We start from the raw sequence: 20,199 nt of genomic DNA on the forward strand, positions 1-20,199 counted from the left end.
GCTTGTTTTTTCTGTCCACTTCAGGTTATTAAAGCGCTAACGGCCACACAAGTGCAACAAAGCATCTGGCGTTGTGGCGTCGTGGCTGTTAGCTGGTCGTCAAGCACAACAACAAGTCGATTGTTAAGCGCGAGTGGCTCTGCGACCAACTGTTACGTGCACACACACACGGACACACACTCGATGCACTGTAGCCCCCGTGACTGTGTCCAACCACTGAGACAAAAACATACATTATTCAAGCACGCAGAGACGCGTAAAGAAAAGATTCAGATGAGATGTGAGGCACCTCCATCAGCCTGCTGGGTTATTGATCAGCGTTGAAATGGAGCTGCTGATTAATCAGGAGGCTGAAACCAATCACATCCATTACAAACACACACTCGTACACAAAGACACAAACACAGGATCCCTGCATGTATCCTGCCTGATCCTCCTGCAACTCGTGAAAATGGAAATGCACTCCGAGGGGCCAGATGATGCCTGTAATACTGAATGGCGCAATGAAACGAGGAGGGTTTTCTTACAATCTTTCACACCCACACCCATAATGCACATTACTTTGTCTAACTGTGTTGGTATTGCATCATTCTATCATAAAAATTATAAACGAGAAGCTGTTGTAAGTGAAATAAGTCACAGAGGGAAGTTCCACTTAACAGTTGCCACTATAACTATGAGAACGTCCCGGTGGATTGCAACATGAACGTGCATGTTTGTATTTCATGCTGTGACTTGTATTCACACTAAACAACACAAAGATAAGACCTTTAACTTTGTCTCAGCTCACCCACAGACAAAGTATCGTATTCACGAACACGTGTGTGAATGCACCTGCGCTCTTCCTCTCTGCGTCTCACACACACGTTCAATATAACCTGCGGTGGTTGCAAGGAAAATGATCCGAAAGTGCAATTCATCACATCTGTCTCCTCTGTTTCCTCTCCCCTCAAGCAATACTGACCTTTCACTGTGATTCATATCACACGGACACACACTTCTTTGCATTTCTTTCTGCACGTCTTCTGCTAACGCTATGCTAACGGAGCAGTTTCTTGTGTTCCTATCCCCTGCCTCGTTATGATGGTCATCTATCACAGCCTTTATTTTATTATTTCATGCAGATTCGTATTGTTATGCTAATGTTTCGGTTACTTATCCCATTTCTGTTCTGCTGACTGGGACTATCTGGGGCCAGCAGTCAGTGCAAGTTCTCATTAGCATTCAGTGGTTTGTTAATGTAATTGTACTGTTGAGCTTCCTCAACAGTATTTTATAACACTTTTTAAACTTTGCAAAGAAAAGTAAAGCAAAAAAGTGTGAGACTGTAAACCTACACAACAATGTCATTACTATACATTATTATAAATGTTGAGTATAACATGATATACCCTCATGTGTTCAGAACCAACAGATCCACAGAGGGTGCCATATCCACTGCCCTCCACTCGGCCTTCACTTCATCAGTTATAACTAATTAATTTGTACATTTTGTGTCCCACAACTTATACGATGGAAAGCTTTAATCTCCAAACAAAAAGTAAAAAATGTGAAATCACAGTAACCCCCAAAAAGTTTTACCTACCTCTTGATTTTGAGCTTGTTCTTGGTTCTGGTCAGGCTCTTAAGATTGTGTTGCCACCTGACTGACTCCAACAAGCAGCTTGTTTCTATCAAACAACATGAATTAAACAAGGGAGCGATGACGCCATCCGCTAGCAAGCTCCACATGAACTAGTTCAGACAGCAACCCAGATATACAAGGAGGGAGGGAAGGATGGGGAAGAGAGAAAAGGGAGGCAGAATTGAAACTATAAGAAAGAGATGTGAAAAGAGCATGATGCAAACACGAGAGGAGAGATGAGGAAATATGAAAGGCACAGATGGACGGAAAATGATGGACGCAGAAAGGCACAGACATGGAAGAGGAGAGACAATGAGAGAATATAATGGAAAAATGTCGACGATCTGTGAGCAGGTGAAATGAGAAAGATGGGGGAGAGGATTAAGGCAATGAATAGAAGACAAATCCACTAATGCAGATACCATGTAACCTAATCGGGGCTGAAAATGCGGCTTGTTTTGCATTGCGTTGCGCCGCTCCATCCAATTTCCTGCCTCTCATCACTGTCAAAACAAAACAAATAAAATCTTTAAGGAGGATGGATGACCCACTCTCCGTGTGAAAGAGGAGAGGGAAAAACAAGACCGTGGAGCAGAGCTACAAGTGTCAGCTGACCTGATGACTGTTATACAGAACATTAGCATCATTTGCTGTGATACCCTGCATGTGATTAGCAGGCTGACAAGCATCTTACAGACACTTTAAATATATATATTATCAAAATAATGTAAAACACAATGTGTACAATAATGTAATTATGTATAATTTTGTAAATCAATGAATTAATTGCTCAAGTGAGTTGCACATTTATATTAGATTATAGATATATAAGATTTTGACTGACAAATTGATTTAGTAATAAATTCCTAAAGTTTTACTCACAATGAAATTCAAAATAATGAGAGAACATGTCAGAATGTTTGTGTTTTTTCTGATCTCTTTTTTTGTCAGTGTCCGAGCTTGAAATGTAGGCTAGGCTAACCAGTAGCATTACATTTGTGTCTGTTTAGCTGTTTAGCTGTTTGGCTGTTTAGCGTCACTTCACTAAAATGTTTAGAAACTAGCTTACTTGAAATGTCTTTGTGATAAAATCCCGCCTTTCTTTCACTGTCATGTCTAAAGTTATCACAGAAGGCTAACTTGGGGTTTAATTGACAATATTCTTTCTTGCTCACAAATTTTAAGCTAGCTGTCTGTTATGTTAGCTTACAGTTGAAGAAAACTCACCTTCCTCATCATTCCTGCCGATTCTTTGTTCTGCTTTCTCCTGTTTGCTGTTTTCCGATCTCTCTTTTTGTCAGTGTCCGAGCTTGAAATGTAGTCAGTAGCATCGAATTTGTGTCTGTTAAACTGCACGGAGTTAGCATAAAATGTTTAGAAACTAGCCAACTTATATTTACTAATGCTGTCTTCTCACACATTGTACCTTTACATAAAAAACTGCAGCATTTATTGCCATTTTGATCATTATTTCATGATGTTGTCAGTTCATGTAACTCCGGTCATAGAGCAGGGAGGTGACAGGGTAAAGAGGCAGAACTCGATTGGTCCTCCTGCGTTCACTCTGAGCACTGATTGGCTGCAGGTAACCTCATTAGAAGGAGCCCCATTTCTTTTTTCAAATAGAGCCAATAATGTGTAAAGCTAGAATAAGCTTACACAAAAAATTATTTAGTTAACAGTGAATAATGTGAAAAACTCATTTTTGAACCACATGGTATAGTTACGTGTCTACAATCACAGCAATGTTACATTTTAAGATGTTTTTGCACGTGAAGAAATGATGTCTTTAAGGAGAATATTGAATTCAATCACCAGCAAGTTTTCAAACACCTTCAGTCCGTGTTGTTCAACACAAGTGAAAGGTTGTGTAATTTTGCTTGTGTTTGTTAAAGGACTTCTGCGTTACAGTAAATTATGATATAATCAGCTACGGGATTTACTGTATGGCCCTGTAATGTATGGTGGCGCTACCATGACAACTAAGTGAAGCATGAAAATATGTTTTGCTACAGGCAGAGCTTCACAGTGATAAACATAAAGTGATTAGCCAACATAGCTAAGTTAACTGCAGACAATTACAGCTGCATTAAGATAATGGATATTGTGATGATAGCCAGTGCTTACTTAATGATCTATTATTTAGTTGCAGCAATCTGTGAATAATTAAAATCTTAAACTGGCGCAAATCTACTGTATGATTCAGGAAGTGGTGAGCTGAAGGTGAAGTGACTGAGAAGCAGCACATCATACCCAAAATTATGATCTTGTTTCCTCAGCATGAACCAGTCAAAGTGCCATTTATGTGAGGAAAAAAAAGACTACAGCTATTCATTAACTATCATTAGGCAGTATAATGACAGGCGTGTACCCGTGTACCCCTTAAAGTTCACATATGGAGTACATATGTTTCACACCAGTAGGTATACAGATGCACGTACCGCTCCAACCACATAAAACAGCCTGCCCATACTAGATGATATTAGAGGGTTGGAAAAAAGGGCTGGACGACAGTGTGTGTGGCTTTTTAGTTGACAAGATAGAGAGCAGGCGTGGGGGCGGGAGTGAATGTGTGTGTGTCCACTAAAGTCGAGGCAGATGTTAATTACAGCTTTTAACCTGGTATTTAAATATACAGTTTGTTCTTGCAGCAATGTTATTTTTGCCTATTTTCGGCCGTATGACAGACGCAGTTTAATTCTGCAAAGGAAAAGCTTGCTCGCTGTCTGGTGAATATGAAGCTAGAGCCAGGAGACAGATAACTTAGCTTATGCCTCAGCTTAAAGATACAAGAAACAGTTAGCCTGGCTCCAAACAATATCCACCTAGCAGCGTTTCTAAAGCTCAGTAATCTATCTATCTATCTATCTATCTATCTATCTATCTATCTATCTATATTTATCGTACAGATATGAGAGTGGTATAGATCTTCTCATGTAACTCTTGGCAAGACAGTGCATGTCCTAAATGAAAGCTTCCTTATGACACATTTATGTTCTCACATTGGATTTCGTTCACACCGCTTTGCTGTTTTTTTAAACGTGGAATTCCCACATGTAGCTCTGACAGACTTTTCACTTCTCAAAAAGGAGGGAACAATTTCAACATCAGTCCTTGTTGAGCCGTGCATTTGTGAATTTCTATCCACCAGAGAAAGACAGCAACCCATTTTTAGTTCAGAACTTTAGTCTAAGAAGAAGCTGGGTTACAAGACCGGCGGGCTTCAGAAGGGTGGAGCGGATCGAATTAGAAAGCTGCCGTATGTCAGCCTTGTGATCAGAGCGACTTAGTTATACAGCGAGGGAGCGGTCCATACTTAATGAGCACGTACTGAGGAAGGAGCTCAAGTTGAATGAGAGAGCAGGAGTGTTTTCCAGTCTCATGTCGGTTAAGTCTTCTCTTTCCATGTTCTGTCTCTTACACCTTTGCCATTCATCTGATTCATGCCTGGCAGTCTTCCAGAAGTCTTGCATTCACTGCTCCTCTATTACTTTAATTCTCTCTCTGCACTCTCAGACTCTTCTCTCATCTCTCGGTCTGCCTCCACGTTTGATCCTGTTGCTTTTTCCGCTGCCTTGTCTGAGTCTCTGCCTCTCTCCACGTCTGGTACACTGTCTGCATTTTCGGGTGCGCTTCTCATCTTTTTTTGAAATTGGGAAACCAAATCACCCTCTTTTTTCTTTCCTACACCAACTTGCCCTTCCTCTCTCTAAGCTCTCCCACTTCAAAAATAATTCAAAAACTTCTCCTGCATCTTGCTCGGCTCCCACAGCTTTCCACGCAGGCTGAGCCGGGGTCTGCAGAGAGGGGGGGGGGGAATATTTGAAAGGACAGTGAGTGAGGCAGCGGCCGCGGCAGACAGGCAGCGTCCTGGCATTAAATTGGAGGGAACATTTTGGGAGCCCGCTCGGAAAAACGCTGCTGCATTTGCTGCCACACACACACACACGTACACATACACAGGCACACACATGCACACACACACACACACACACACACACACTGAGTGGTGGTTTGGAGACAGTGTGGGAGTGCATACGCCTCCGTTTCCCAAAATAACCGCCAGATGAGGGGCAGGGAGGCAGGGCGAGGTTGGTACAGGGAGATATAAATGGATGCTAATTGTATGGCTCCTTCAGATTACACTCAAATCCAGTAGAATACACACACACACACACACACACACACACACATATACTCTGTCCTTGGGCATATGTGTGAACATGATCCGGCTTGTATGAGAAACTGGATGATAGTTTATTTAAATGCTACAAAGTTAGTGCTTCAGCTCACACTCTCTCGCACACACACACATCCCAATCCATACAGATTAAAGTGGATAATGGCTGTATGGTTCTCCAACGGCACCGACCATAAAAGAGTGTATTATTTCTATAATCCCTCCAAAAATAGAGTTCAAACGAAGCGAGTCTCAACAGTGTTCCTCTGGAGCTGCTCCATCCTCACACCAGTGTGCGAGGAGCCGACTGTGAAGCGGACGCCACGTGTTTGTCTAAGCTTAGAAACTCACATTAGTTCTATTTGGATACACTGAATTAGGAGAAGCTGCATCCATCACAGCGCCTCCAATACCCGGACTACAAAAACAGTTTGCTCATCCTACTCAAGTGTCACTTACTGACTCGAGGAGAGGCTCGTAATGCACAAGAGGGGAGAGGGGAGAGTGATGTAGAGGGGGAGAGGAGTAAGGAGGCAGCCCGAGATATAAATGGCAGATAATTACATGGTTGACTTGCATGAGTTGATGTGGGGAAAGTGCAAGAGAGCAAAGTGCAAGAGACACTCGGTAGAGGATATATATGGCGTTGCTCTATTGTAATGATTTTGTTCAGACAACAAGAGACAGAAGAAATGTTTTTCACATGTACTTTTCTGCATTAACAGCTTTTCAGGAAATGAGAAACTCTTTTTTTCCATCAATGTAGATTTCATAATGCAACTATGATGGGTAATCCCGATCCTGACATCAAGAAATGTTCCTACCTGTTACAAAATATGTTATATCATATGGGATTTTTTTTTTTTTTTTGGGGGGGGGGGTTGTTGTTTCTGATGTTGCAAGAAACCAGACAACGGGTGACAGGAGATGAAGCAAGAGGAACGCAGCTCAGCAAAAAGTCAGAACAGATCGATTTTTAGTCCTGCATCTCCACCTGCTGCTCGTACGAGGTATGACAACAAACTAATCAGCAGGTTCTTCTATCCTCTCCTTGCCTTACGTGTTTTAGGTAGAAGGAAGGAAGAGACGTGGAAAAACGGAAGAGTAGATTTAACATTTTGTGTTCCCTTTCTCCTTCTTGCTGTCAGTTTGGTGGATGTTTGATATATCTTATCACAGATATACATCAATTAAAGGCGCACTATGTAGTTTTGGTGAATAATTTTTAATCAGAAGAGAAAAATCTTTATTGACTGATTTTTTTTTATGTCTAAACAAATTAAATCAACATCTCTCTTAGTTTTCATGACTGAATAACCTGAATAAACAAACTGACCTTAAAGGACAACACAGTTTCATACGGATTTACTTTGTTTATATGTGGCGGACCCTGCCACCTTCTGGGTGGCAGGGTCCTTGAGAACTTATTTTCCTCCGAGAACAGCTTGTTTATTCACTTATGGAAAAAATAAATAAATTACCTCATTAATATTGTAAATATTAAAATTCTGAGTTTGAATTTCTTCTCCAAAACTACGTAGTGCCCCTTTAAGACTACTTGACTGGATGGCTATGTAGTCACTTTAGGTAAGAGACAGTGTAATCTGTGTGTGTTTACACATACATGCTGACATGCCTCCTGCTCCACCCACTTCTTATCAATTTCAACATCTGCCAAAAGCAAATCTCACTTAGCTGTTGCATAACACGGGTTCTGCCCTCCCATGGTATTTCCTTCTCATGCACCTTTAGTACTTATTTTTTATGATGTGTGCATATCCCTTCCAGAAAGGAAGATAAGAGTCCTGAGGAAGAATGACAATCATTTAATATCAGCAGCAAACCTAACATGACACCCATGTAATATGATCAAAGGCACAAGTGCAATTAATTAAATATTAGAGTACAATTATTCAAGTACAATGTAATACTTAACTTGAGTATTTTTGTTTAATGCCGCTTTTTATTTATACATAAAGTAAGCATTATTAGGTTTTATGAAGAAGGTAAAATGACTCTAACCTTAACAACTTAAACATTAAAAGGGCACTGTGTAGTTTAGGAGAAGAAACTCAGAATTTTCAAATTTACAATGTTAATGACATAATAATATAAGCTCAGAAATGTTTATTTTTTCCATAACTGAATAAACAAGCTGTTCTCAGAGGAAAAATAAGGTCCCCAGAACAGAAAGGTGGCGGGGTCCGCCAAATATAAACAAAGCAAAACAGTATGAAATTGTGTTGTCTTTTAAGGTCAGTTTGTTTATTCCGTTTATTTAATCATAAAACATTAGTCAATGAATATTTTTCTCCTCTGATTAAATGTTCTTAACTACATAGTGCACATTTAAAATGCCGCTTACATGTTAACATACAAGCAGCATTTTAATGTAAAAGATACTCCAGTAATATGGCCAATAACACAGTATATAACACACCTGTTTAAGGCCCCATTCTACTGCATAATAAGTAGCCTACTTTTAGTTTTGGTCATTTAAGTGGGATTTTGTACTTTTTTAAAATTTGGATTATTCTAAAACTGTTTTATTACTGCTTTTACTTAAGTGGGCTATAAGATCTGAACCCACCAACTGATAGAAATTGATAAAGACTGATAAAAAATACAAATGTCCTGACTTCAGTCCATATTAATCCCGCTGCGCCTCTTCACCGGACACTACGGTAAGCCGGTGAGACAAACAAAACCCCAGCCCAGTCCTAGCTCGCAACAGTGACGTCAGCGCGCAGCGGCGGTGCACTGACGCGCGGCGATTGGGTGAGCGAGGAGCTAAACTGTGTTGTACAGTAAAAAGACGAGACAGCGACTACAAAAACAACAGCTGCGGCCGCATGGGGCCAACTAAACACACACTCGCACTTTCCGGCCTCGCACCATAAAGATTTCGGGTAAGGAAACCTGTTCGTTATCGTTTTCTTTCCATACTTCTTGAGCTAATGTAGCCTCTTAGCGGCTTCCGCCCTCCAGGAAGTTTCTTTTGTCCTCTTCAGTCAACAACAACAAAACAAGCGACTCAGCGTGTTGACCGGAGAGGAAGGTGCGCTGGCTGCTTTCATCACTGTACTACAACGAGTAGTTAGTTGTGTTCAATACGGGTGTGTATTGTCAAAACAAGTCGGTTATCTCGCGGGTTATTACACTGCGAATACCTTTGGACTGGCTAACATCAGGGACAGGGTAGTGAAACAGATAGCCTGGGTGTGTTAGATAGGGGCAGCAGCATCAGCGGTACAATGGATGATGCCATTTTATGATTCTTGAATAATTAGATAATGTGCTTGTTGCCAGTAAAATGGGAGCACGGTTGCTGTACAGCTACTTTTTGGCAATATGCTCATTATATAACAAAGAGATACATAGAAACAACATTGTATTAGTCATTTCCTGACTTCAGCCTGTTTTCCGGTTCTCTCAGACAGGTCAAGTGCAGGGCAGCAATAATACTAGTCAGCTGTGATATGTGCACTGATCCACTTAGGGCTATTTCCACATTTCCATGTCTGCAATATACACTGATTTGTGTATTTTATTTATGTATTTTTAACCATATCCCTGTTTTCTTGAATCTAACTCCTTCAGATGTCACGATGGCTGCAAACTTTTCCATTTCCAGCGACAGCGACTCAGAGCCATCGGAGGAGGTAGAGGAAGGAAAAAACCACCAATCACCAGCCGTAGAAGGGCAGCAGGTTTCTCAGCGCCACACCCTCACCCTACCTGAGCTCAGAATGGCAGGTAGGAAGAAAGAAAAGATCAGCCCCCACGTGGTGTTATACTCTGGGTTGCGTAACCTGCCAAAGTATGTTGGAGCTTTCTTAAAGGGGCAATATGTAGTTTTGGAAAAGAAATCCAAACACAGAATTTTACTATTGATAATATTAATGAGGTGATAATAAAAATTCAGAAATATTTATTTTGTCCATAAGTGAATAAACAAGCTGTTCTCAGAGGAAAATAAGGTCCCAGAACACTGTTTGAAGCTGGAAAGGTGGCAGGGTCCGCCACATATAAACAAAGTTAAACAGTATGAAACTGTGTTGTCCTTTTTAAGGTCAGTTTGTTTATTAAGTCGTGAAAACAAAGTTTGTTCGTTTAGGCATAAAATATTAGTCAATGAAGATCTTTCGCTTCTTTCGATTAAAATTTCTTCCCCAAAACTACAAAGTGCTCCTTTAAACACAAGCTGCTCCAGTTTTTATTTGCTTTATCACTACATTTACTCAGTGAAGAAGAGAAAACAAGAGTTTGTAGTATTTGTGAGAAAGACAGCAATATCCGACCATGTTTTCTTACACAAAATAGGGGGGGAGAAACATTTGTCAGTAAATCAAACCAGTCAGTCATCACCATTTCTCCAACATTACAGTCCCATTTTCACCTCTTTCGTCATGTCATTTGTCAGCTCATTTCTTTTTCTTTGCATAAATTGAATCTGGTCTTTCTCAGATAGGTTTTACAGTGATGTACTGTGGGACATTTTAATGAGATTGCATTGTTAGTTTTAATGTTAGCCAGCTAACCTGTTTTGCATTTAGAATAGCAGTCAAAAGGTGTTATTCAAAGCAGTGAAGAGATGTTATTTGTGTTCTATCTGCATAGCGTGATGTTTTTGAACACATAGCTCCAGTGGTAACTGTTGATTAATATTCCTCTATTTCTACTAGTGCTGCACAGTTAATCATAATATTTAGCATTATTGAAATTGAAGCTGAAATTTGTTAAAACCTTGTTTTCCAGATGTAAGAAAAGATGTTTATTCGGTACAGACCCCGACGATTGTCATATAATCAGGATTTTAATAGTTTTATTTGTAAAAATTTTAAAACTGATCTGTTCCCACTAATTGCTACAGGTTATTGTAATTGTAATATCTGTCAAAAAAAAATCACTGACATTTTTTACTATGTCATGCAGCCCTAATTCATGCTTTATTTCTTGGTTGCTCCCTTTCCCTCCATCTTATGTTGATCTATCCCTGTTCTTGTGAAGCATTACAAACCCCTCTCACCTTTGTCTCTCACCTGTAGGTCGAATCAGGCTGAACTCAGAGTCCCACGCCTCCACTGTCTCCAGGGACGAGGAGCTCCAGGCTAGGGGTGAAGACGAGGCTGGTACTCCCACCGAAGGTGCTCCGTTCAGGGGGCGGTCCAAGTCGGCTCCCCCTGCCTTGTGGGCGGCCAAGAAATACGGCCGGCAGCTCCGAAGGATGAGCGACGAGTTCGACAGCCTGCTAGATAAAGGGGTGAGAATGAGGATCAAAGATAGGTCAAGAATTGTAAGAGGTGGTGGTGATTTTTTTCGGGAGAGGAGAAGAATCCGGTTTACCTTCTCCTAGTATAACTGATCAGTTTTAACTTAACACCGTGTCTCTATTTCGTGCAGGAAATGAGGAAGGTGAAGAGTGCTGGGACGCCCAAACAGATGCACCACTCGAGAAGCTGGTGGAGCTACCTCTTCAGTCACCAGGAGATGGAGGGAGAGAACAACCACCATGAAAACCACACGCACCGCACTGAGTAGGCACTGAGAGAGGAAAAACTGGAGCGATACAGGGTTCGACGAAAGGAGGAATCGATTGGGGACGAGAAGAAAACAGTGGGGAGGCCAAGAGAACAATCGCGACGAGAACAATGAGACGTGCACTGAGAGGGGATAATCAAAAAAGAGAGATCCAAACCCAACGGCATGGCTAGTCATGTCGTTTTTATACACCATTGGTAACTACATTTAAATAATTTTCTGTATTCGTGTTGGTTGTGATGTTGATATTCTTGGGCAGCCCACTGAGAGAGGGTATAAGTCAGTCAGGCATGAGGATAGACTCGGAACCCCAAAGAACAGATCAAATGGCAGGCCAACAGAGGAAACGAGGCCTTCAAAACACAAAGAAAGACAAGTGTATGCTTGAGAGGTGACCGCTCAGTTGTCTCTCCCATCAACACTATGCAATATACTGTAGATGGAGAGATAAATGCACTGAAATCAAAACACCCGAGGCCACCTTGAATGCTGTTAGAATCTCCTTCCTCCTCTCCTTGAGGAGGTCACAAAGTCACTGTGTTACCGATGCTTGCTCAGCTCCAAATGTTTGTGCTCGACAAACACAAGCTGGCGGAGATCACTGTAAGTGTGTGCCAAATTAATCCGCAGGCTACAGAGGAAAGAGTGTAGGGAAAAAAAGGAGGGATTTTTTAAAGTATTCAATCGGGGGCCTTTATCCAGCTTCCTGTTCTGCTACCTGCGAGCTAGTACCACGACTTAAACAGCTGTACTCGACTATCATTCACTGCTTTGTATCTCAAATTTAGCAAAAGAGGAACAATCTTGTACAAGGACAATCTCTGACCATGCAGAAATAGTATCTTTTGTAAAACTTCAGGGTTAGATTATATCTGAGGAAAATTACATTAAACATACATATAAAAGCACAAAAAAACAATATGAATCTATCCTTTAAAGCCTCGGATGAGCAAAAAAAAACAAACTTTGGAATTTTTATGTGTAAATATTTTGTGGATATTTTATCAAATGGCAGGGGGGAGGTTAAAAGCTACGTGGTTCAGCCAGAATTTTATTTTACAAGGCTACCACGCTATTTAATAAGTCTGGCCGACCTAGCAATAGGCAGTGTACAATCGATGGCTGTTGTGATAAATGTTATGTGCATATTTAAAGGTGTGGGTGGGGATGAATTAACTGCTGTACAAGGAGCCAACACACAAGCCTCTGGCCTCATTTATTCAGTACCCAGTGCTTAAAGACGGATGGATTTAGAGAGTCTAGACACATTTTAAAACAGCTGGGAGGGATTTAAAGTAGATTTTTACAAACTATTAGATGGGTTTATGAAACGATGTTTTTGAAGGTGGGTCGTTAACTTTCATGTGCATTGGGATGTGAATAAAATGGGATCTTAATCTATCAAGCCTTAGGTTAAGGAGTGCTGATCTTATTTATGTATTCAGGCTTTTGGCACATACTACACACAATCTGAATTTTATTATTATTCATATTAACGATTCTAAGCTACGATCGGCACTTCTACACAGCTTGGTAAATACGATTAGGCTATTTGTGACTTGTTCATCAGTATGTGATTATTGAAAATGGTAATAGGTTTGTTCTGCTTGTGTCTTAACCCCTTCCTCTCGACTGGTAGGGTTGAGTTGTGAAGTGCTCGGGTGTGCAGGCTAAAGGGGGCTGCGTTTGTATTGTCTTTAAACTAAAGCTTTTGCTCCATCTTTTTCATAGCTTTTTTTCTAAGCAATTTTTAATCAGAGAGTTCAAGACAATCTGAATGGCGCAACCTTTTTAAATTTTCATTTAAGTCTACCATGTGTTTTGGTAACATATGCATACCCTGGCTCTGTAAGATGAACTGACAGAAACATTTTGGTGAATCTTGAGTTGAATTAATATCTGGTATACAGCTCCCAAAACAGTAAAGGTGCAATATGTAAGAATTTGTAGTTTAAACCATTAAAAAAAATCTTCTAAAATTATCAACAGAATGTCATGAAATAACAGTTTTGTTATCATTGTGTCAAAGATATCTATGTATTGTGGTGCAGAGATATCTACTGAAGTTAGCATGCTAACCAGCTAGCCCCCTAGCCACCAAGAATGCAATAGTTGACAACACCACAATACCCCCCACTGCTCCAAGCTCCCAGTCTGGGCAGAGCTACCTAATACGAGCATTAGCTGGTGTGCTGCCCACTACTTGTTTATAATAATATAATAAACAGAATGTGAAAAATTAGCTACTAAAGTTAGCATGCTAACTAGCTAGCTCCGACACCGTCCTGGTCCAAAGCTCCTGTGCTAGTAGTGTTAAAAACAACCATTCCCCTCATCCTAGAGCTCCCAGTCCGAACCGCTAGCGCATGGCTAACTGAGCTAACTAGCTATGGGCAGCTCCGGTTAGCAGCAGTTAACGGTTACTCTGGTGATATTCTGCTCCTTATTTTTTAAGTATGAATTTGACAGGTGGCTAATTCTTACATATTGCACCTTTTAATACATTTACACTATGCTGTTACATTTAAACCACTTCGTCTAAGAAAGAAGCAATTGCACCATTTTATGATATCAGATCAGGGAACAGGTAAAACAGGAATGGGGTTTTCTTTGTTTTACATTTGAACAAGTCACTCCAAGCAGACCTTTACCATTCAGTCCACTGACAGAGAGCTTGGGACCAGATATGAATGCTTTAATCTCTCTTGAGAACAAAGTCCAGCTGGAATTTATAAGAGTATAATATTGTTCTGAGCTGCCTTGAACATGCTGTAACCTGTGACATGACACCATATACCCAGCCTTGTGTGTTTACCCAATTACCGCCTTAAACTTCACAGCTTGCTGTCACACATCACGCTCAAGAAATGATCACATAAAAGCACAATAACATGGTTCGCTGTCATAGCCGTGAGAAAAACAAAATGGCGATTTTGAAAGATTTCAGAAGAAGTCGTGTTTTGTGGTCTCGACTTTTGTGGTCAACACACTTGTGGCGGTGAACACGCGCTAGAGGAAAAGCCTACCTGGGCACCTGGAGTTTTGCAACCATCCTTGATATTACTTGAATCTGGAGACGAATGGAGAAAATTGAATTCTACTATTTCCTTCTTTTTTTTTTATTAATTTTTTAATGACTTTTGTAAATGTATTTTCTCTACAGCTGTGAAACTTCTGGTATATGCTGTCCTGAATAAAATAATTTTAAGAGCGTTTTTTTAAGTGAGTGTTTTAATTCATAGACAATTGAAATGAGTGTATTTCAAGGCATCAGAATTTAATGGCACACTGACAGATATGTAAACAGGAAATAAAGTGTTTGTCAGGAGGCAGCACATCTATAGGTACTGTCTGAAAAGCCTCTGTGTATTATGGCATGTGGATCACAATAAACAGGGCAACTTATTGGCCACTGTTATCCAAAATGTCACTTCACCTCTTAGCTCAGCACATACATGTACCTAAATCCTCAATATATTAGCCCAGGGTAATTGTATGCAAAACCTGCCGACAACCCAGAAAAACTTCATTAACTGAGCTGTCTGTGTCTAACCTCCAATTCCCCGCTTTCTCTGGTGATGGTGTCCCATTACTGTAGCACTGCTAGCATTAAACAAGTACCATGGTAGACAAAGTTTGTTCCACTCGTGCTCCATCAAGCCACCTCTGATGGATCCCAGCAGTACTTGTGCCCACAGTCCAAAGCTGACAGTCTGTCCATGTCTGTGCCACTGAGTGTGAAGTCAAAAATCCTGGAGTTGTCCTTTATTCTGTCTGGACTTGAGGACTTGGGAAGCACTGGGACACCCTGCTGCACAGCCCAGCACAACAAGACCTGCAGGAAAACAAAAGACCTGAGTGTTCGCAAGAATGACCCAAAAAATCGTTAGTCGAGATGCTTTGTTAGAGAGCTCACCTGTGCGGGTGTGCGTTCACAATTCTTTGCCACCTCCATGACCACAGGGTCAGTGAACAGCTCTGCTCGCCCTAAGGAGGAGTAGGCTTGAAAACACACTCCATACTCCTCACACACACTCCTCAGCTCTGTCTGGCAAAACCGAGGATGAAACTCCACCTGAAGGAAAAAAACAAAACAGGACAAGACAAGACTTGTTTTAATAGATTTGTGTACTATTGTGTATAATAGCATGTTATCTATCCTAATCACTCTCATGCATTATACCTGTAACACTGCTGGAGGGATTTTGCAGCTCTTCATCAGCTCTCTCATGTGTGCTGGTGTGTAGTTGGACACTCCTATGGCCTTCAGCTTCCCCTGAGCATGCAGCTCCTCCAGTGTGGCCCAGCTCTGAGCTCTGTTGCCTGGAATCAAATATTAATTAGGATTTGTCATCATTGTTACTCAAGTACATAGTGGAGGAGGAAAGTGAGAAGACAGCTTGAATGTATTTATTTATTCAGAAAACACTTGATACACCTGGCCATGGCAAAGAGTTACTTCAAGTGATGTTTTAAAGGAAAGCATGACTCAATCTGGAATCTTTACCTGGGTTGCGCTGGTCAGACACCAACAGACCCTGTGTGCCAGGCCAGTGGATCAGGTAGAGGTCAATGTAACCCAAGTCCAGCTGAGACAGGCTGTGGAGGGCTCCTTCCATGGCCTTCTCACCCTGATCCTTAGGGCCCAGCTTACTGCAGGAGAGTGAGGAGAGTTATTAAGAATTGTACACAGTGATGTGCTCTTCGGGAAGACACATCAGCCTGTATGTATCACCTGGTTATGAACACATCCTCTCGGATTAAGCCATGTTTGGGCAGGAGCTCCTTCAGCGCTCGGCCCAAGTCAGCCTCATTCCTGTAGACGGCTGCGCTGTCAAAGGCCCGATAACCAGCAGCCAGAGCTGCATCCACAGCCCGGTAGACATCTTCAGCACCACGCAACTTATAGGTCCCCAAACCCAGGAGGGGCATCTGAACCCCTGTATTTAGGAGGATAGAAGGAGGCATGGAGGAGGAGGACATCTCTTCTGTAAGGCACTTCCTCTTCTTGGTTCCTTGTTTGGACTATTTGTCCTACCCAACACTTTTAAAAAGAGAGAGAGAGAGGTATTTTTTCATAATTACAATATTAAAAAGGTGCAAGATGTGCAGCTAGTGGCCCAGACTGGGAGCTCAAAGCACCGAGAAAGTGTTGGCATATTGGACTTGAATGGGGCTAGCTGGTTAGCTTACTGAATGTGCTTTGACACACAATACATAGACGTCATGACGTCAAAAGTGTTCTTCCTTCTCATTTGTTGATAATCTTAGTGATGCTTTGAATGTTTTCAACTATATTTCTTACATATTGAACCTTTAATGAAGTAATAATACAAACTCAGACATATTTAATTTCTCTATAACTGAACAAACAAGCTGTTCTCAGAGGAAAATAAGGTCCCCAGAACACTGTTTGAAGCTAGAAAGGTGGCAGGGTCCGCCACATATAAACAAATTAAAACAGTATGAAACTGTGTTGCCCTTTAAGGTCAGTTTGTTTATTCAGTCATGAAAGCAGAGTTACGAATTGCCTGCACTGCGGCTGCGTTAAAACTTACATGTAGTACAACTGTAAATGTAGCCATGTAGCATTATTACACTGATGCTGTTTTAGTATATTTGAGTGTCGTAATATAAAAGAACAAACTACAGTGATGAAATTAATGCTAGCACACTGAAACGTGACATCTGCTATATGACGCAGTGTTACGTCGGTTACATTTTAATGTAGCAAACTTGGTGAGAACGCCATTAAATACTGATCCCACTGTTAAAGAAAGTACTTTTCTCTTACGTTTTGGGCTCCTTCAGCTGACTTCTTTAGATGGCGTGCATAAAATGGCGCCAACCTGACGACTATTAACACACTAAAGAGAGTCAATGTCAGTGAAAAGAAATGTCCCGAGTAAATAGCCAGAGAATAGTTACAGATCAATGTTTACAACTCCTCCATTCTGCTGCACGTGGTCAGCTGACAGTCATGAGTCATGTGACCATATGGCCGGTTTCGCCGTCACCATAGCGACACCTGCTCCGCCGTAGCTGATTGGAGGAAGATGTAGCTAATCAAGGAAGTGCAGGCGACCGGAAGGCGGGCTCAGCGAATCTCGAGTGAGGCGTTCACGGTCGTCGCCCTGCTCGCCATTCTCTGTACTAAATTACAGTAATTTAAAAGTGCAAAAGAGAGAGTCTTCACAACATTATTGATACCATCTCATGTTTAATGAGTATTTTCTCTACAGCAATAACACTTGTGATATTCTGGCCTGAATAAATGATCATGAAAGTGGTTTTCTCTGTTTATTTCTTTACAACTTTCCAGTACAGAAGACACTTATGAAATGTAATAGTTTTTCAATGCAAATTTGTGAAAATGACTCAGCTAGAATACTATTTATTTGTTCAAAATGTAACATGCACAGTCAAGATATCCCAGCACATATATTTACCTAAAACCTCATCACATTAGCCCAGTGCATTTATGTTAAATCTGCTGGCAACCCAGAATAACTCAATTTACTGAGCTGTCTGTGTCTAAACTTCAATCTCACACTTTTCCTAGTGGTGGTGTCCCACCACTGTATTACTGACAGGCAGAACTGAATAACAACAGCATTAAAGAGGCATTGTGGAAGATGACATTTGCTCTACTAGTGGTCTATCAAACAATGGCTGATGAATCCCTGCAGAACTTCTGCCCACAGTCCAAAGCTGACAGTCTGTCCATGTCTGTCTTAGTCAGCGTGAAGTCAAAAATCCTGGCGTTGTCCTTTATTCTGTCTGGATTTGAGGACTTGGGGAGCACTGGGACGCCCTGCTGCACAGCCCAGCGCAACAAGACCTGCAGGGGAACAAAAGACAAAGGGGTGTGCTAAAAATGTTGTTCATCAAATACTCAGTACGTACTACAGACTAAGTAAAGATGCTTTGTTAGAGAGTTTACCTGTGCGGGTGTGCGTTCACAATTCTTTGCTACCTCCATGACCACAGGGTCAGTGACCAGCGCTCCTTTCCCTAGGGAGGAGTAGGCTTGAAAACACACCCCATACTCCTCACACACACTCCTCAGCTCTGTCTGGCAAAACCGAGGATGAAACTCCACCTGAAGGGGAAAACAACACTGTCTACATTAGCTGTTTCAAATATTGAGTGAATAAAACGTACACTTATTCCATGTTATCTATCCTAATCACTCTCATGCATTATACCTGTAACACTGCAGGAGGGATTTTGCAGCTCTTCATCAGCTCTCTCATGTGTGCTGGTGTGTAGTTGGACACTCCTATGGCCTTCAGCTTCCCCTGAGCATGCAGCTCCTCCAGTGTGGCCCAACTCTGAGCTCTGTTGCCTGGAATCAAATATTAACATTATATATTATGGATAACATATTTTGGAAAACACTTGACTAAATCTGAACTCTTTACCTGGGTTGCGTTGGTCAGACACTTCCAGATCCCGTGTGCCAGGCCAGTGGATCAGGTAGAGGTCAATGTAACCCAAGTCCAGCTGAGACAGGCTGTGGAGGGCTCCTTCCATGGCCCTCTCACCCTGATCGCCGGAGCCAAGTTTACTGCATGGAGAAAGAGAGTGAGGATTGTTGAGACTTGTGCTTTGTGGTTTTGAGAGTCTAATTTTGCTGAACTTCAGTGCCTCCATATAGTCTTTGAGAAAAGTACAATAATAATGCAAAAGTCACATATTTACTGGCATGCTGTGCTCTTCTGGAAGACATGTGAGCCTATATACGTCACCTGGTTATGAACACATCCTCTCGGGTTAAGCCATGTTTGGGCAGGAGCTCCTTCAGCGCTCGGCCCACGTCAGCTTCATTCTCGTAGACGGCTGCGCTGTCAAAGGCCCGATAACCAGCAGCCAGAGCTGCATCCACAGCCCGGTTGACATCTGCTGGATCCAACAACTTATAGGTCCCCAAACCCAGGAGGGGCATCTGAACCCCCGTATTTAGGAGGACAGAAGGAGTCGTAGAGGAGGACATCTCTTCTGAAGGGTTCTTTTACTTAGAGAGGAGAGAGAGTTTAATGAGGAATAAATTAGAGATTTTTCCTTTACGACTAAGCTGAGAAGCAGAAAGGTTGCACTGTTTTTAATCACTCTTTTCCACAAGTATTTCAGAGGAGGGTTGTTTTGTAATGGAGCAAATGAGTAGGTTACTAATGTTTTATGTTGCAGTGTTAATATGCTAAGACGTCATGATGTAAGGGGCGTGGCTTCGGCTCTCTTTAATGCAACGTTGGGACGTCAAGATGTCGCTCTAAGGCCGTCATAATGACGTACAACATTGTCACAATGATGCGACTTTAAAACGTTTAAATGTCACAATGCAGCTAGTAAACTGTGGTATGGTTGTTGCGTCACAATTACGTACAAACATTGTTATAATGAACCTACAACTAAATAGTTTTATAATAGTAGAAACGTATTACCTTGAGTTTGAACATCTCAATACGTATTTTTACTGCAGAACATGTGAATGTACATCTATGACGCAGTATTAATTATGACGCCATTAAACATAATACATAATTTCATGACGTTTTGTGCAGCTGACTTCTTTATAAGTTGAGCTGCATAAATAGGCGACAACCTCGCCTCTTGACAAACTGAAGAAAGAATGTCAGTCAAAGGAAATGACACGAGAAAAGGCAGCCAAACTTAACTTTACCTCCAACTTCAGCCGCTGTTCAGAGCCGACTGTTTACAACAAGCCCCGTCCTGCTCCACGTGGGCCGCTCACACGTCATGTGACAGTTTGGGCGGTTTTCGCCTTCACCATAGTGACACTGGACGCCGCTGATTGGTTCACCAACTAGCTAATCGTGAATTGACAAGCGAC

The 20,199-nt window shown here is 41.5% G+C and overlaps 3 protein-coding genes across 3 annotated transcripts; 1 reads left to right on the plus strand and 2 right to left on the minus strand.

Moving 5' to 3' along the window:
- Positions 1-8,534: 8,534 nt before the first annotated feature.
- Positions 8,535-14,558, plus strand: badb (BCL2 associated agonist of cell death b). The gene is made up of 4 exons (XM_073474590.1): positions 8,535-8,713; positions 9,405-9,560; positions 10,853-11,067; positions 11,208-14,558. The coding sequence occupies exons 2-4, from the start codon at positions 9,413-9,415 to the stop codon at positions 11,343-11,345; spliced, it is 501 nt and encodes a 166-aa protein (XP_073330691.1). The 5' UTR covers positions 8,535-8,713; positions 9,405-9,412; the 3' UTR covers positions 11,346-14,558.
- A 39-nt stretch (positions 14,559-14,597) lies between these two features.
- LOC141003276 (glyoxal reductase-like) lies at positions 14,598-17,336 on the minus strand. The gene is made up of 6 exons (XM_073474585.1): positions 17,140-17,336; positions 16,081-16,389; positions 15,853-15,998; positions 15,529-15,668; positions 15,262-15,420; positions 14,598-15,180 (listed from the first exon to the last, which is right to left on the minus strand). The coding sequence occupies exons 2-6, from the start codon at positions 16,326-16,328 to the stop codon at positions 15,001-15,003; spliced, it is 873 nt and encodes a 290-aa protein (XP_073330686.1). The 5' UTR covers positions 16,329-16,389; positions 17,140-17,336; the 3' UTR covers positions 14,598-15,000.
- Positions 17,337-17,545: 209 nt separating this feature from the next.
- LOC141003277 (uncharacterized oxidoreductase YtbE-like) lies at positions 17,546-20,109 on the minus strand. The gene is made up of 6 exons (XM_073474587.1): positions 20,029-20,109; positions 19,097-19,362; positions 18,770-18,915; positions 18,554-18,693; positions 18,289-18,447; positions 17,546-18,186 (listed from the first exon to the last, which is right to left on the minus strand). Exons 2-6 carry the CDS (start codon positions 19,339-19,341, stop codon positions 18,007-18,009), a joined length of 870 nt encoding a protein of 289 aa, XP_073330688.1. The 5' UTR covers positions 19,342-19,362; positions 20,029-20,109; the 3' UTR covers positions 17,546-18,006.
- Between the last annotated feature and the right edge of the window lie 90 nt (positions 20,110-20,199).

The sequence above is a fragment of the Pagrus major genome, chromosome 10 (genome assembly GCF_040436345.1).
Source record: "Pagrus major chromosome 10, Pma_NU_1.0".
NCBI lineage: Eukaryota > Metazoa > Chordata > Actinopteri > Spariformes > Sparidae > Pagrus > Pagrus major.

Excerpts from the sequence above, each read along its gene's own strand:
- badb (XM_073474590.1), top strand. The coding sequence starts at position 9,413 with ATGGCTGCAAACTTTTCCATTTCCAGCGACAGCGACTCAGAGCCATCG. Across the intron at positions 9,561-10,852 it reads ACCTGAGCTCAGAATGGCAG|GTCGAATCAGGCTGAACTCA; the intron begins GTAGGAAGAAAG and ends TCTCACCTGTAG. Across the intron at positions 11,068-11,207 it reads ACAGCCTGCTAGATAAAGGG|GAAATGAGGAAGGTGAAGAG; the intron begins GTGAGAATGAGG and ends TATTTCGTGCAG.
- LOC141003276 (XM_073474585.1), bottom strand. The coding sequence starts at position 16,328 with ATGTCCTCCTCCTCCATGCCTCCTTCTATCCTCCTAAATACAGGGGTT. Across the intron at positions 15,999-16,080 it reads GAGGATGTGTTCATAACCAG|TAAGCTGGGCCCTAAGGATC; the intron begins GTGATACATACA and ends ACTCTCCTGCAG. Across the intron at positions 15,181-15,261 it reads GTGAACGCACACCCGCACAG|GTCTTGTTGTGCTGGGCTGT; the intron begins GTGAGCTCTCTA and ends GTTTTCCTGCAG.
- LOC141003277 (XM_073474587.1), bottom strand. The coding sequence starts at position 19,341 with ATGTCCTCCTCTACGACTCCTTCTGTCCTCCTAAATACGGGGGTTCAG. Across the intron at positions 18,916-19,096 it reads GAGGATGTGTTCATAACCAG|TAAACTTGGCTCCGGCGATC; the intron begins GTGACGTATATA and ends TTCTCCATGCAG. Across the intron at positions 18,187-18,288 it reads GTGAACGCACACCCGCACAG|GTCTTGTTGCGCTGGGCTGT; the intron begins GTAAACTCTCTA and ends GTTCCCCTGCAG.